The sequence below is a fragment of the Tachysurus fulvidraco genome, chromosome 5, assembly GCF_022655615.1.
Source record: "Tachysurus fulvidraco isolate hzauxx_2018 chromosome 5, HZAU_PFXX_2.0, whole genome shotgun sequence".
NCBI lineage: Eukaryota > Metazoa > Chordata > Actinopteri > Siluriformes > Bagridae > Tachysurus > Tachysurus fulvidraco.
Window position 1 is genome coordinate 26,825,536 of NC_062522.1, and position 16,717 is coordinate 26,842,252.

The window sequence follows — 16,717 nt, forward strand, 5'->3', positions numbered from 1 at the left end:
CTATATAAAATCCTGTTTTTTTTAACCTCTACTATTACTGAACAATTATGTTCTGGCCTTAATATTGAAAGCTTAGTAACTAAAGCCTATTCTTTTCCTAGTGCTTAATAGAAATGACCTAATATTATATGCTAATATTTATTCAGGGTTATAACATTGGGAAGTGTAGTCCAACTACTTAACATGCAGATATTTTTATTCACTGCATTGCGATCATTTCATTTTAGATGCTGATGGTGATGTTTATTATTTAAAAACCTGTGTTATGCTGCTACAGCAAGAAATAAAATGTAAAATCTTACTTGTGTTTAAAGCCATTTGATCTATTACTATTACATAAGATGTCAATGGTCAGTTTTAGAAATGATTGTTTTGAATAGGAGAGCCACAAGGATGTTGCCAGTGATGCTCTTTGCAGTCCATAAGAGTTCTTACACTTGTCCTGGACCTCATATTGATGCACTTCTTCATGCTGGAATAGATCACTAGTGCTAGGGATCTTGTTGTAAGCCAGATTAGTGCTCACTTTGGTTCCTTGTACCTTCGGGAGAGCTAATGATTTTTAAAACAGAAAGTCAAATTTATGTACAAAATGAGGTAAGTAATGCCAGAAGATCACAAACAATCTGTGTTCATGAAGCCATCTATCCAAAACAATAAACACAATAAAGGTTAATTTATTAAATGTAGTCAGTTTGTATGATGCTGATGTATGGTGCTGAAGTATTTAGCTAGGATTTAAGTAAGAATTGTTAGGCTAACAAAAGGTGTAGGTGTATGGGCTGTTTTTATGGCGCTATAAGGAAGTAATTGAACATATCTTGACATTAGATAAGTAACATTTCTCTTCAGATCTCTATCAGATTTTTTTTTTACTTAATGAAAGTCAGCAGTTTCTTCATACTGAGTTTTTCAAAAATTTGGCTATGAATTTGAAAATGATAAACTCTGTGATAGTTGTGATTGTAGTAAGAAATTGATTATAGGATGTTGCTCAGTCTAGCATCTTAATCTAGTCAATGTATTCTACTCTGTTTTCACATCTTACTATTAATAATTAATCTACTGATGCTATGAATAATTTATTCGTTCATCTAGTTTTATCAAGTTCAGCTCTTTTTTTTTCGATTGCATATTAAAATGTATTCCCTCTTCTAAATCACTCTGTATTCATTCTGCTCATTGTTTCCTATAAAATAATATGATGAGGTGAATAAGTTGTGGTTTAGTGAATGGACTTGGGATCCAGTTTGAGTCCCTTCTGTAAAGTGAAGGGAAATTTTAATGATACAACATACAAAGTCATGCTAGACAATTCTGTGCTTCAGTTTCACATATTTGTTGTGATACTCAGGTGTCCACAAACACAACATTTGGCTTTGATTTATTTGCATTGTCATATTTCACTGCTATGAGTTTTGGTTTTATAGATCAGCAAATTATCCAAAGGAAAGCCATTGGTTATGTTCTGTGTATCCCCGCCCACACCCAGGAGCACAGGCTGAAACGCCATTGGTTCAGAAACATCCAGCAGCTGGAACTGAAACCCGATTGGTTCCGAATCCCGGAACGAGCAGATCACCTCCTTCGGCTCTGATGTCCTTCGGGCTTTTGGCGTGTCGTAAAAATAAATGCAAACTTTTTTTTTCATTTGCAGTTTCTAGTTATTTGTTTGCATTTGGACGCCGTCGAACGGATGCACGTTTACGTCGTGTTCCAGGACATTTGCACGGTTGTGATGTTATATTCTGAGCTGTCATCAGTGTGTTGTCTGTTATCGCAGTGGATTAAGGAATTGTCATGATCCTATGTGAATTTTCTGACACAACCGAGGCGTAGTTGAAGGAGCAACAAGCTCCTGTAGGATCTGTACACGTGCTGTGGGGCTGCTATGTGGGATCCACTGGGAGATCCGTCACTCTGTTGTCATCGCATGGGAACGGATCCAGTTCAGCTGGACACTTCTGTTTAAATAGAGATCCAGTTGATTACATCCGACAGCGCGTTTTGTGTTTGTATTCGCTGGACACTTGTTTGTTTAATCTTTAGCTGGACGTGATATCATATCGTAGCATCGATGGGAACTCAGGTGACTGGGAGGAAAAGAATCCCGAATCGGGAGAAAGTGTCGGCGGAGGATGATGCTCTGAGCCAAATAGCTCGAGAGGTAAGTGTTGATCGTGTATAGAAACGACACGTAGGCTGATCTGATACTGGGATCTGATGGGATCTGCTGTGCTGGGATGTTGAGCAGCGTCATACTGCGCAAAAACCTCCGAAGCTCGCTGAGATGTTCAGTACTATCGGCTCTACTAAACACATTGCTGATGAAGACACGATTTATTAGAAGCCCAGAGCATTTTGTTCGCTCTCAGCCTCCGTAGTGCACAGAGAATCATCTCAAAGCGTCTTTACGCCTTCTTTTTTCTTTTAAATAGCCCTTTGATGAGTGAGTATGAAGATCTATATGGTGCCGGATGACAAAAGACGCTCTTATTCGCAATAGGAATCAAAGGGCGCTGTTGTTGCCGTGACCCACATGACACGACGCGCGCGCGCATGGGAGATTTCCCTATTAAATCCCATGAAGCGGTTCAGCTGTCAGTCTGTTTGAGTCAACAAATCAAAATGTACATATAAGGTTACTGAAGCTGTTTGAAAACGTCTGGAATTGAAACGATTCCAGCCAAATTGAAAGCCAAGAGAAGCTGCGAGACTGCTGACGTCAGACGCCTGTGCGTCACACCCGGTCCGTGACGTCAGCAGTTCACTAATGTGTTCATGTGGGCTAATCAACACGGCTATGTTGTGCAATTGCTACTGTGGAAATGGAAGCTGGAAAAAAGATTTCGTGTACTGTTACGTAAATTAAATATGACATCCCTTTAGAAACATGGATTCATATCCCCAAATATTCAGTTCTTAAATCAGCGGTGTCCAATCTTATCAACAAAGGGCTGGTGAGGGTGCAGGTTTTCATTCCAACCAAGCAGAAGCCACAACTGATTCCACCTGTTTAATCAGTTGTCCTTGGCTTTTAGTAGACTCTGGTGTGGCTTCTGCTTGGTTGGAATGAAAACCTGCACCCACACCGGCCCTTTCCAGATAAGATTGGACACCGCTGTCTTAAACATATGACTAAATTACAGTATGTGTGTAATAGCTGCTCCCTGTAGCTTTCTTTCTGTACACTACATATAAGTGGTGTGATCACATTTCATATCAGTATTATACAGATAACGCTGACATCCTGTTAGTTATGGTGGCACAGTAAGTAACATTTCCACGTCATAGCTCTAGAGTTTTCCGGCCAAAGTCAAATCCTCCTATGTCTAAGAGATCTCTACAGCTTCCCATTTTCGGTGATCCTGTACCCACTGTGGCCTTAGGTTCCTGTTCTTGGCTTACAGAGGTGAAGTAAGATGTAGTTGAAGAGCTGTTGTAGCCTCAAGGTTTGACATGCATTCTGAGATGCCTTTTTGCTGACCACGGTTGTAAAGAGTGATCACTTGAGTTACTGTACCTTAGTACTCTTGTCAGCTGGAACCACTGTGGCCGTTTTCCTCTGACCATCCTCATCAACGAGGCATTTCCGCCTGCAGGGCTGCTGCTGAACGCTTTGAAGTTTTAGCACCGTTCTATGTAGATGTAAGATTCCCAAGAGATCAGTATGATCTGAAATACTCAAACAAGCCCATCTGGCAAAAACAACCATGCTACCACCTGACTAGCTGAATGGATAATTGCATAAATAAGCAGTGCTAGTGATTCAATAAAGTGACTCGTGACTATGGTATTGTAACATCGCTCAATTCCATAAAGTGTAAGCATCTCTGTTTTTATAGAACATATCAAATGGAACGTACTACAATACAAGTGCATGGTATGAATTAAAATATTTTTAAATTACTGGCTTCTTTCATGTATGTTATCTCAAACCTACTCTAATATGGGAAAATGCTGATGTTGCCCATGGTCCTCTTGACATGCTGTGACCTTTAAAGTTAATGCTCTACATCTGGAAATCATTTCCTCAGTGCCAAACCAACACAGGGATTTTTTCACCCAAGACAACACTCTCTTGAAACTTGTCTGCTACACTATGACTTAAATTTATGTTCACTTAGCTTTAACAGGCTACATGGAGAAAAAAATATCTCAACATAGAAGAAAGTTTAAGAACATTATAAAAAGAATTAACAGTGACTTCAGGGCCTCTGGTGTTGTGTGTCCTCATAAAACTCTAAATCCCTGCTTCTCATGGCCGTTCTCAGAGGAAACGTTTGAATGAAGAATGCTTTAAGGTATTCACTGAAGTTGTGCAAAAATCTGTGTTGCTTTCTTCACTTGTGTTTCAGGACAGTATTTAAAGTCCTGAGCTGTACTACAGGTTCAACTATGAATTTCTGGAATTCAGGCTATGACTGATTAACAGAGAATGTTTTTGTCTCAACAACACACAACATGATGATAACTAGAAAAACAGGAAAAATGATGACAGTGTTAATAACTGGTTGAACTGGAAACATGACCAATGATGAGAACATACAAATTAATATCAGTTAATATATTACTCATCATATTTTCAACTGTTATCTTTCGTTCAACTGTCATCACTCTGTGGAGATCTTTACACAAACCTCTTTGAGTTACTTTGAATTACATTTATTAATCACTTTGAATTTCTTCATTCCTTCATTACAATTCCACTCAACTACCTGCTGTCCATAGCTGTAACTCTATATCTACCAAAAACTGTAACGAAGGAGATTTTTATTTATTTATTTTTCCAGATCTCTCACCTCTCGCTCCTCATTTTGCAGATTACTGACTTTCTGAGACGATTCTTTGCTATAATCATATAATAGAAATAATAATAGAATTTTTCCACATGAATTTCTGATTAATATGGTGTTGAACATGAGGGGGGGAGTGAAAACCTGAAGGTTATGCAGTATTTATCTCAGTAAACATCATTGTAAATGTGCTAGTGACTCAGCACACAGACACGAACACACAACACACAGACACTGACCTCTCTCACAATAAGGAAAATTCAGCACCAGCCCACATTTTTACACCTTAATTACTAAGCACATCATTAACACTTAAATAGGGTGGAGTTTCTCTGTGTAAGTAGTGACACAAAACAAAACCATGAATCTATAGCTGAATGTTGTAGCTTTTTCTTTCTTTCTTTCTTTCTTTCTTTCTTTCTTTCTTTCTTTCTTTCTTTCTTTCTTTCTTTCTTTCTTTCTTTCTTTCTTTCTTTCTTCATGCCTTTATTTAACCATGGAAAAGCAAATTTACATTAAAAATCTCTGTTACAAGAGCATCCTGGCCAGAATATGCACAACATCCAAACAAACATCACACAAATGACTAAAATTACAATATAATAAAATGTATAATGAGAAGAGACCAACAGATCACTTAAATCACTTAAAAAGCATCCAAAGAGATCAGCTTCTTTATGAGCAAGCAAAAACTCTCTGACATGATATGTGGAAGAGACATTGAGAGAACCCAGACTCAGAAGGGAACCTCATCCTCATTTGGGTGACACTGAAAAATAAATAATATAAATGAAAATAATGTGATTTCTACAACAGTTTATAATTGTGCAATCAAAAGGCTCCCAAGAAAAAGTTCAGCGTTCAATACAGGGGGAAGTCGTGGCCTAATGGTTGGAGAGTCTGACTCCTCACCCTAAGGTTGTGGGTTCGAGTCTCGGGTCGGCCACGACTGAGGTGCTCTTGAGCAAGGAACCGAACCCCCCCAACTGCTCCCTGGGCGCCGCAGCATAAATGGCACAAATTATGAGTATGGGTCGCCGTACGTCACGTCACGTCACTTACTTACTTAACACTAATTCCTTTATCCTTCAATCGTTTGCTGATGAAGACCCGAGCACAAAGCTGATCTATACAATAGCAGTTCAGAGATGGTGTGATATTCTCCAAATTGTTCTTTCGACAGCAATCCCATGGGTCATGGGATGTCTAAGCAAATCTATCCCAGCAGAGTGCACCACCAAAATTATTATCATAGCTTATTGCAGGACTAGAATCACTTCTTTCCTTGGAAGTCATTTCCAGTCTCCTAAAGATTTAATGCAGAACTTTACCTTGTATTAAAAAAAAATAAGATGAATCATATACTGGGCTATGTGATTGTGACATGCATCTTTATATCACACTGAGGGCAGCTAAGGGACTCGGGCATCAACTGTTACAAAAGATGGAATAATTTATGATACATGGGTGTGTAAACTTTTGAACAGAGTTATCAGTGTAAATTGTTATTATTTTGTCAGTTGCGAAACATGTACATGTCTAATATGGCTTCTGAAAGGCAGTACTAAATGAAAAAAAAAAATAACAGTTTAAACTAACATCCTGTTCAAAAGTTTACACCCCCTTAGATCTCATATTGTCATCAGTGAATGTTTGCAGCTTTCATAATTGTTCCGCATGAGTCCCTAGTTGTGCAATTATGTAGCTTCTGTTGAAAAAAGGCTGTAAATGATCTCAGCTGTATTCACATGACATGCCTTTTAACGTACATTATATAAAAAGTCACTGGCAGTCATATCCCCAAAACGTAATAGTAGTATTAAGTATGTGCAGTGTAGCTACTCTCTGGAGCTTTCTATCTTCTTTCTGTATACATGCTCTGTGCTATACATCAGAGTGGTGTGGTGGCATTTCTTTTTAGTGTTATTCAGATGACTCTTGAATCTTTGCATTGCTGAAACAAGTCAGACTCAATTGTACAGCAACATCAAAAGTAAGTATAAATGGATGACAATAAAGTTCTATCTATCTATCTATCTATCTATCTATCTATCTATCTATCTATCTATCTATCTATCTATCTATCTATCTATCTATCTATCTATCTATCTATCGTACTTTATATTATAAAAATGACAAACACTTTAGCATGGACTCTTTTAAGAAAATAATGCCTGACCCATGGGGGTGTAATGCAGTCTGACAGGAAGCTTGGTGTGTTTGGTGTCCTTGAGTCACATCTGGTTGCATTACTGTTATCTTTAGTTCTTTCATTACCCCAACTATGTAAAAATTGATTTATTTTTATTTCAAGTGAAAGGATTCCAAGATGTGTATGCTAGGCATACTATATGTCTCGGTTAGGCTCGCAGCTGCTTGGGTTTGCAGTTCTTTATAATGTCATACACTATTTATTCAATTCCATATTATTTGTACTTTTATCAAAACTTTAGTTTTTGTTTTAAAATTTATTTTTAGTTTTTGAATACAATTTCTAAATCATATTTATCCCTAATGAGCAAGCCTAAAAGTTAACAAGGAAAAACTCCCTGAGATGATATAAGGATGAAACCTTAAGATGAACCAGACTCAAGAGTGTGTAATAATAATAATCATTTCTTTATAAAATGCTCATACTTATAAGAAAATAATTGTTTTCTATAGCTGTACATAGTCAAGTGCAATTGTGTAACAGTGAGCTTTTTAGCAACTCGAATGAGCATTAGCATAAGCACTGCCACTGATGGGCCCTTGAGCAAGGCCCTTAACCCTCTCTGCTCCAGTGGTGCTGTATCATGGCCGACCCTGCTCTCTGACCATAAAAGGTAGGATATGTGAAGAAAGAATTTCACTCTGCTGTAATGTATATGTGAAAAATAAAGGCTTCTATTCTGTCGCAGTCCCATATATCTCCAGGTAGTCCATGTGAGGCCGTCCCCAGTATTTCTCCCATATATTTCTTCTCCTCTGTTCTATTGTCGCTGCCTCTTGAGCGCAGTCTGGTCATTCAGAATTGGTCTGAGGTGTAAACAGAGAGACTTTCACTGTACTTTGTTTATACTGGACTTGGCTCCTTGGCATATGCAGCAGATCCAAAACATGGCTGGAGCTAGTTGGAAATTTTCAGTAGTTTATAACCCCCTTCAGCCATGTTTACTGCATCGCAGACAGATGAGACAAGCTGTAGGATTTCTTCCAAAAGTTTGTATTTAGTTTCAAGAGATGAGCCATGTATGTGGAAACAGTTTACAAGTGACCAGATATTTCTTTCCATATTTATACATCTATAGATATTGATTTATAGGCAACCTTTGTCATAAGAACATTTTAACATTGGAGTACAACATTGCAGATCTGTTGAAAGCTGCATAGATATTAACTGACAAACTGAAAGCCACTCCTCCTTGTCTAATGTTAGGAATTTTTATGGCATTTGACAGAAACACTTATCCAATGTGACTTACATCGTATCTCCTTTTATACAACTGAGCAATTGAGGGTTAAGAGACTTGCTTAGTCAGTTTGGTGGACCTAAGATTCAAACTCACAGCCTTCTGATCACTAGTTCAAGACGTTAACTACTAGGCTATCACATGGCCACACAGTACTGTTTAGTCTTATTGAATTTCCTGCTTTAAATATGCTCTGATGTGGCCCCTGAGTTGTGATTCAAACATGTTAACCACTAAACCACCATGCCTCCTAATTTAGAAATGGCGAATTTTGTACAATTCACATGATATTCTTTACCAACTCTGACTTGATTTTGCTGTAACAAATACAAAATATTTGTTTTTTACCAAAACCTCTGGTTCATACAACATTCTGCCAGTGCCACATAGAGTTTTGAGTATGATCTTATATGGCTTATAATGTGCAATGCATGGGACCGATGAATATACTTTTATCGAGCATTTGAACAAATAGTGAAAATATTATTACCTCAAGATCACATTTTTTGTGGCCCTAAATCTTAAACCGAACCCAGATTGTGCTGGCTAATGACGTAAGCGCAATAAGTTAATTGTTGTAGGTTTGTCTTCGTTGTATTAGCTGACGCAGAGAACATTGAATTCAGCGAGGATCATCTTGGCACAAGTAATAAAATTAAAAGTTTGCCGAAATTACACAGTGAAAAAAATTGGTGCCTTTTTTCCTCTTTGACATATTTATTACCATAGCTGCACATACAGCAAGGCTAAAGAAGAAATTGAGACGACTCTCCTGTTAAATTTGATGCGTCTGAATTAAGGGCATTGTGAACTGGTTAAATGAACCCACTTAAACACACTGCTTATACAGTGTCCCTGTAAACCTGATAAATACAAATGACCTCTACTCTCTATTCTGATTAACTGTTCTCTTTACATGTAAAATGAGACACAGCAAAAGCTCTGACTGGTTTATGTGTGGCATGGTAAAGAATAATATCTCCACAATTAGACCCAGATGAACAGTATTCTAACCATGTGTATTTCATTCTCCTGTCCCTTAAGTGACACTCATTACTAAATTAAAGACCTCCTAACTATAGTAATGCAGATATAATGGCATCTTCTGAGGTGCAGTGGAACCGCACCAATGCCTGGTGTCCCTTCAGAATGGGAAAAGTATGGTGATTAGAATGGTTTTTAGGGAACATCAGGTTTAGGAAACGTACATCGCAACTGTACATAATTATATGTTTGGAGAACTGTAATTAAACGTGAATTTTTCATTAATTAACATTTATGTTAATGTTGCCATAACAACAAAATAAAACAACAACAAAAAAGGATTTGACGGCAAATGCCGGTCTTCTCAAAGACAATTGAACACAGCTGTGTGCCGTTTTATTTGACCTTGCAGACGTTGAGTGAATATGATTTTTAACCGATTTCAAAAATTGAAAGCCTCTGGTCAGCAGAAAAATAGATACTGAGATTTGTAGCAAGTAGTTTCAGGTCAAAGTTGGTCAGAATGAAGATGTAAGGAGTGAAAAGTATGTGTTTCTTCCTCTCATAAATTTATTTTAGTATTTCAATTCAAGATTTAAGTCACAAACAAATCTTCCAAAATAGTACTTCATACTATAGATGACATACTAAAGTCATGTACAGTATGTACTAGTAATAATAGTACATCATACTTCATACTATGCAAGTACAAGTGTTTTTCAGCTTCTTTTAAAATAAAAGGTTTTTTTTATGTTAAATGTTAAATGTTAAAAACAGCACCATGTTTCACTGACGCTATGCCTTTAACAATAGATGATTAGTCAGAGTTACTGTTCACCACGAAGATCCTGTGTGAATGTATTTAAAAATTTCTCTAGGAATTATAAATGAAGTGCCTGAGAATGTACATTTCCCAGCAAACTGGCTCATGCGAATTACAACTTTGCAGTTGTTTGACCACACCGTGGCTGTACAGGAACAGAAAAGGGAGTGTGTCATTTTCTAAATTTAACATTTGTCTTAGTCACACATGTTGAGCTCAGTGGAACATTTGACCAAATTCACATTCATTACTTGTTCCACCTCATGGCTCTCTCATTTTATGACTCGTGTGGCAGAAAACACACAGCCAAAATAGAGCAAGGCATTATGGGATATAGTATGGTAGAGACATGCTGAGAAATAGGCGTGGTGGTTTTGGCTGGCAAATGGGAAAAGGTCAGACAGGTCAACACTGGGCACAGAATAAATGCCAGAGGGAGGGAAAGAAAATACACATAATCCTGGCTTCACTGCAGCAGAAGAAGACTGCCAAGTCTCTACTTACTGACCTGGATCATTAAGCCTCTAGACAGCGTTAACATCCGATGATGACAGTCCAGTAAACATTTTAACGTCCAGTGGGTAAATGGCAGGGCGGTCTTTTATCTGACGCATTATATATATCCTAATGTATTTCTCCTTGAGGGTGTTACAGATAGAACAGTGTAACCTATAATGAAATATTTTTGAACAGTGTTTTCTGTATAGTCTTATATGGTCATGCATCCATCTGAATGTTCTCATAGAGTAATTTGTTGTGTGTGTGTGTGTGTGTGTGTGAGTAAGAATGGGGGCTGGTAGGATAAGCTTTAATCTGCTGCTTAGTACTTGGTACATGGAGGTGGAAAGGAGGAAGTGAAGCATTATGGGACATTACGACATTACAAGTGGATTACACTGGATCTTTCAGATGGGTGGGGTTTAGGATGTGTGTGTCTCAATGTGTGTGTGATCTAGTATACCCAGATCTCCCTAATAAACAGGAAACTTTAGTCTTAGTGTATAGGATATTTGTTCTGAACTAATGATACTACACATGCAGTTTATTAAGTACAACTATATTATACTAACATGATCACTGTTGATTGAATATGCTGATTGAATACTGTTGACTAAAAATATTCCTTAGCACAGCAAAATGCTGTCACTGCATTCCCTACATCACCTATTGACAGTCATAGAGCATTGAACTAATACTGTCAGCAAAATTACACCATCTCTCATTGAATGTATTTTTGAATATCGCCAAACAAGCAAGATTAGCTGCTATTTTTACTCCACTGAAGATTAATGACAGTGAATCATGGTGAATCTGATTTCCCCCCATTTTTCCCCCTTTTTTGCTGCAAACATGTGTCTAGCACATGAGCCATCTTACAGGTCCAAGCTCTGCAGATTGATCCTGAACTTGTGTTACTATTTGTACATGGAGAGTCATATCATCTCAATGTGTCCACTTGTTCTTTCTTCAGGATTCTCTGGTTTCTTTTTTCCTCTCAAAACAGGATGGTACTGTATGAGGACTGACTGTGCTAAATTGCCCCTAGGTGTGAATGAGTGTGTTAATGTGTTATGCTACTGTATACAGGGTACTATCCTGCATCACAACCAGTGTTCCCTGTACAGGCTCTGGAATTATCTGACGAGGATGAAACCATTATTGAATATAGATTTATGTATGGTTGGATGAAAATTACTTTGCATTTAGTGTGCTAAAGGAGTGCATCTAGACTGCAACAGCAAAAAAAAGCACAGTTAAAAGTTTTTACTGTATTGCGTTGGAGTAGCAGTCTGATATAAAGCTCAGAGAATAACTATGTAGATTAACTTGGGAGAATGTTGGATGTGTCACAGTTGCTCTGGTTTAATCATTTGTTTATATAAAGTTTGGCAAATAAGTATTTGGCACATTTAGTGAGCAAAGGCTCACCCCAGAAGGCTTTTATTGAAGAAAATGCATGTTGAAGCTTGTTTAAAGTTTGCTACAAGACATTTGGAAAAGTCTGTGAGTTACAGGGGGATTGGAGCCTATTGGGGTGAGCGTGCATTGAGGCCTACTGTAGCTGGTGGAGTGGATTGCCTATTATTTTCACTGTACTGTAATCTGCTTGCTTCAAGTATTTCTTGAGCTCTTTCAGAGTGGTCCTTGGCTCTTTGGCTACTCTTTTGACTAACCTTCTGACACCCAATCAGAAATCTTGTTGAGAATGTCTTGGGAGGCTTCTAATCTAATAACATGAACTACCCCAGCTGATTCTCAGTTGCACAGGTAAGCAGGTAGAACTCCGTGACATCAGCTGCTGCCTTGCCTTGCCTTGGTGTTCTGCTTTTTCTTAGTGGGTTCAATGACTTTTTTCCTGTGTCATATTATTTTAATAAAAATAACTTTAGATTTGTATTATGTGTGTAGATTAATACCAATATCTGGTCAAAATCTTCATGTGAATTGCTGCATTGGAACTGTGTTTAATTTTAAAAAATTGTTGATGTATCGAATACAGTTTTCCCCAACGGTATTTTGGGGACGCTAATTCAACCACATTATACCATTAATATATCGATGGCGGTCACAAACACAAATAATAACTGTGGGAGCTGGAAGAATTGGTCAAAGTTTCTGTGGGAATGGGCAAGATTTGGCAAAAACAGACCCAAGCAGAAATCCTAGTGCGAAACCTTGATGGCGTCATTATTATGCTTTGGTCTCTTTGGTTTCTCGGCTGCTAGGCTGTATTGCACCTGTTCAGATCGCTGACCTCCATTCTGTGAGCCCTGAAAAAGATCCACATTGCATGAGGAATTTATCAGTGTTGAATGAAGGAATTGGATTTTGTTTCCAGCCATGTGCTTATGTTTAGTTCTAACTATCCTGGATATAATGTACTGCTGTTTAAAAGGAAATGATAAAAAAATGATCGAGTTTGCCCTGAAAATTGTGATGAACTATCTTTTTGTGCAATAAATTGTCTTCTGCAGGCTTGGCAAAACATCAGCTTATGTTATCTGTGTTGCTGGAGAATGACAGAACTCATTATTTGTACTGTATGGCTGATAATAATAAAGGTATTATTATATAGTGGGGGACGTATCCTTCAGAGTAACCTAGCTATCAATGGCAGCAGGGACCATTGCTGGCTTACAGATACCGGGTTTGTGGTTCAGTCTTGAGTTTGTCTGTATGACCGTTTGTGTTTGCATTGGTTTCATCCAGATTCTCCAGTTTCCTCTCACCTCTAGAAAACACAGGGTGTCTTCTGCCCAATTTTCTCCAAAGGTGATTTCTTTAAGACTGCACAGGAAGCCTGGCTTCACCTTAAATTTTATCAATTCTAATCACCATTGGGCTTGGGGGTTTGATTCTTACCTCCGTCCTGCATGAGCAGAGTTTGCATGTTCTCCCAGTGCTTCAGGGGATTTAATCTTGGTACTCTGGTTTCCTCCAAGAGTCAAAGAAATGCACCATAGGCATCTCTAAATTGTCCAATGTGCAGAAAGGGGTGGGTCTTGTCAATATGAGGCGGAGAGAGTGTTCAGTGCGCATGTGTGACATTAGCAGAAATCAGTTTTAAGAAAGCAAAGAAAGGCTTATGATAAGGCAAGAAGCATGACCCTTGTTAATATAGGATCAGCTTTCCAGCGCTGGAGAGAACTGAACGTCTTCCACGTGAAACGGAGATAAACCTTTCACGGTACAACACACAATACTACAAAAACACATTTGTATTACCATAGTATACCATACCATACCATAGTTCATTTATTGATAAAAAATATACCCTCGGTCAGCTGCCCCAACAGGTTCTGCCATAATACTTGTCTGGGTTATACTTGGGTTATATAGTGATCCCGTGGTCTCATTGCTGTGGCCTGGGTTTGATTCTTGGGCAGGGAGCAAACCCAGCCAGCCACCAAAGAGTTAACTCTCAGTGCTGATCTCAAGCCCGGGTAAAAATGGGCTACCTCAGAAAAGGCATCTGTCATAAAAACATGCACCAGATCAAATATGCAAACCAGGTGATCTGCTGTGGTGACCCCACACAAGGAGCAGCCAGAACAACTGAAGTTTGTCGTTAATAAGTCTTGCTAGATAGATATCAGTTTCTTCTTGACCTGATTTTAGAAAAATCTTTTGATGCTCATACTTAGGAAGAGAGACTGAAAATTAAACAAGTGAGCAGACCAACAGCAAAAAGCTAAACAGGTCCTTTTATGGTACAGTAAAAGTGATGTATTGGAGTATATTAGGCTGCAAAAAATGATATGGCTAGTTATATTATTTGATTTAGGTCAGATTAATCTACTATTTCTTACTGTAATTATACAATAAACTGAATATAATGTATAATGTTTATTTATCTATCAACACTATGCTGTGACACTAGCATTTATGAGAGGCTGTACACAGCTGTGCAGTGAGTGTTTGCTTTACCCCTCTGAATGCATGGTTTACTGTGTCACGCTGGTATAACCATCAGGTTACAATGCATGGCTAAAATTCGTTCACTTGCATTTACAAAATTCTATCGGTGGACGAACAGTGATCTCTTATTAGCTACCAGCTGGCTGTGCTTTTTTAGGTAAGACTTATAAAATAAGCTAACTGGATTCAACAACGACTACAGACTTGTTTTCTTTGGAATGTTTCAAAGCTCTGAATTTGCTCGGAGAGTTTCCAGAGTCACCCTTGAGCACAGAGAGCTACTAAAAACAAGCACTTCCTGCAATCACTCACTCACTTTTACCTTAATTTGTCTCTGTGGAAAAAGGAGTGTGGGGCTTATTTCTATGACAAAAAAAATTGCAGAAAGAGATGACATCAAGGCTATTTGAAGGGAGAAATGTGGCCTCATTACTAAATCTCCTAATTAGGAGGAGTGTATTTTAAGCCATGGCACAGGCTTAACAAGAACAGAGGAAAGGAAAGAGAATGTGTGCCTTGCTTGTAGAGTAACCTGCCCAAAGAGTGTGTTGAGCTTCAGAGTTATGCTTTCGAGTTGTCTAAACACCTCAAGCACCTAGAATTCTGCTAGCATGTTGATACATGCACAGTATTATCCTTATCACTCACTAATCTTTACCAGGCAGGAGATAAAAATGTAAATGCTTTGCTGGCTGTTTATGAAAGAGATCACACCAGCCACCCATGTCAAAATTAATATAAATTTTTTCTTAACATGTTCTTTTTGAAGAACATGTTTTGTAGAACAAAAGTATATACAGTAAGCTTTGTTATACTGGATGTGCCATTTTGCATATGGGACTAGATTTAGTTTCATGTTTCAGAACAAAGTGCACATGCAAAAAAATACTACTTTATGTACTAGTTCCTCTGCTGTCTTAGTAAATGCTGTGATTATTTGTAGGCCATATGCACATACATTTGAAATTTGAATGAAATTTAATGCCTTAGTACATTATTTGATGTTGATATGTTTATATTTCACCAACACACTCCGAGAGTGGATGCATATTCAGGTTGTTTATACATATATAATAAATAGGAACCGATCACAAAAATAGGAACAGTTCAATATAATAAATAGGAACCAATCACAAAAATAGGAACAGTTACCAAAACGGTCCAGCAGACATCAAGTTCAAAAACAGACACAGGTCGATGAGGACAGTAACTGGTTCCAAACTATATAATACAAAATTGATGTCAACTGAAGGAAATATACTACAAAAAAGAGGTAAACGAGCAGAATTGTGGTAGAGAACTGAATGTACTGTACAGTATACGTTAATCACAGGTGACATTATAAGATGGATGCTGACAGGGAACATGGGAGTGCAGTTTGTGGAGTCATGTGATGATGTGAATGATATGTCATTCAGCTCATACATGAAATATTCCTTGTACATTGTATGTAAAAATCTCTGTAAAATCTCTGTAAATTTGAATGCTAACTGTTAAAGTTGCAATGCCTAAACTGTGTTCTAGCTAAATTGAAACACTGTTTAGTTATTTTGGGTAAACAACTCTGCTTAATAAACTCCATAACACCTATCAGATTCTCTGATGATCAGTTCACAGTGAGGTTCATGAACACAGTGAGGTTCAGCCTGTAAAACTTTAGAAAACAAGAAAACCAAAATATAGCTTATGTTGCTAAAAATGCTACCACAGGGTAACCCAGTGAAAAGGAATGATCTACTACAGCTTAAAGCATATGTGTGGTCTGGATCCCATTACATGCATGGACATAAAAATATGGAAGTATAATTTGCAGCCGTTCTTTTTTGTGGTTTTGTTAAGTCTACAGGGATGGAGTCAAAGCAGTAAATATCAAAGTACACATCTTGTTGCTTATATTTTAAACACACACACACACACACACACACACACACACACACACACACACACACACACACACACACACACATGTGTAACATACACACACACACACCTATTTCTATTTCTATTTCTATTAGTCTGAGTCTGGTTCCTCTCAAGGTTTCTTCCTCATATCATCTCGGGGAGTTTTTTCTTACAAATAAATTGAATTGAATTATAAAAAAGACGAAAAACAAGCAAAATAATAACAATAACAATAAGAAGAAGAATTTCTGTAGTACTTAAATGTCCTCCTGTGGTCATCAGGCAAATGTCTACAAATGTTCTATGTCTGCACCATGCTAACTATTTTTAACTTTTTTTTC

General features: G+C 37.8%; 1 protein-coding gene across 8 annotated transcripts in view; it reads left to right on the forward strand.

Moving 5' to 3' along the window:
* Positions 1–1,545: 1,545 nt before the first annotated feature.
* The window catches only part of lrrfip1b (leucine rich repeat (in FLII) interacting protein 1b), a 45,751-nt gene continuing 30,579 nt past the window's right edge, over positions 1,546–16,717 (forward strand). For 6 of the 8 annotated variants that reach the window (XM_027133463.2, XM_027133467.2, XM_027133464.2 and 3 more), the window contains exon 1: positions 1,546–2,167. In XM_027133463.2, the coding sequence (XP_026989264.2) occupies positions 2,078–2,167 (90 nt within the window). In that variant the 5' untranslated portion in view covers positions 1,546–2,077. Of the gene's footprint in view, positions 2,168–6,567; positions 6,790–16,717 lie in introns of those variants that run through there. The other 2 variants (XM_047813573.1, XM_027133470.2) reach the window with 2 other exon arrangements.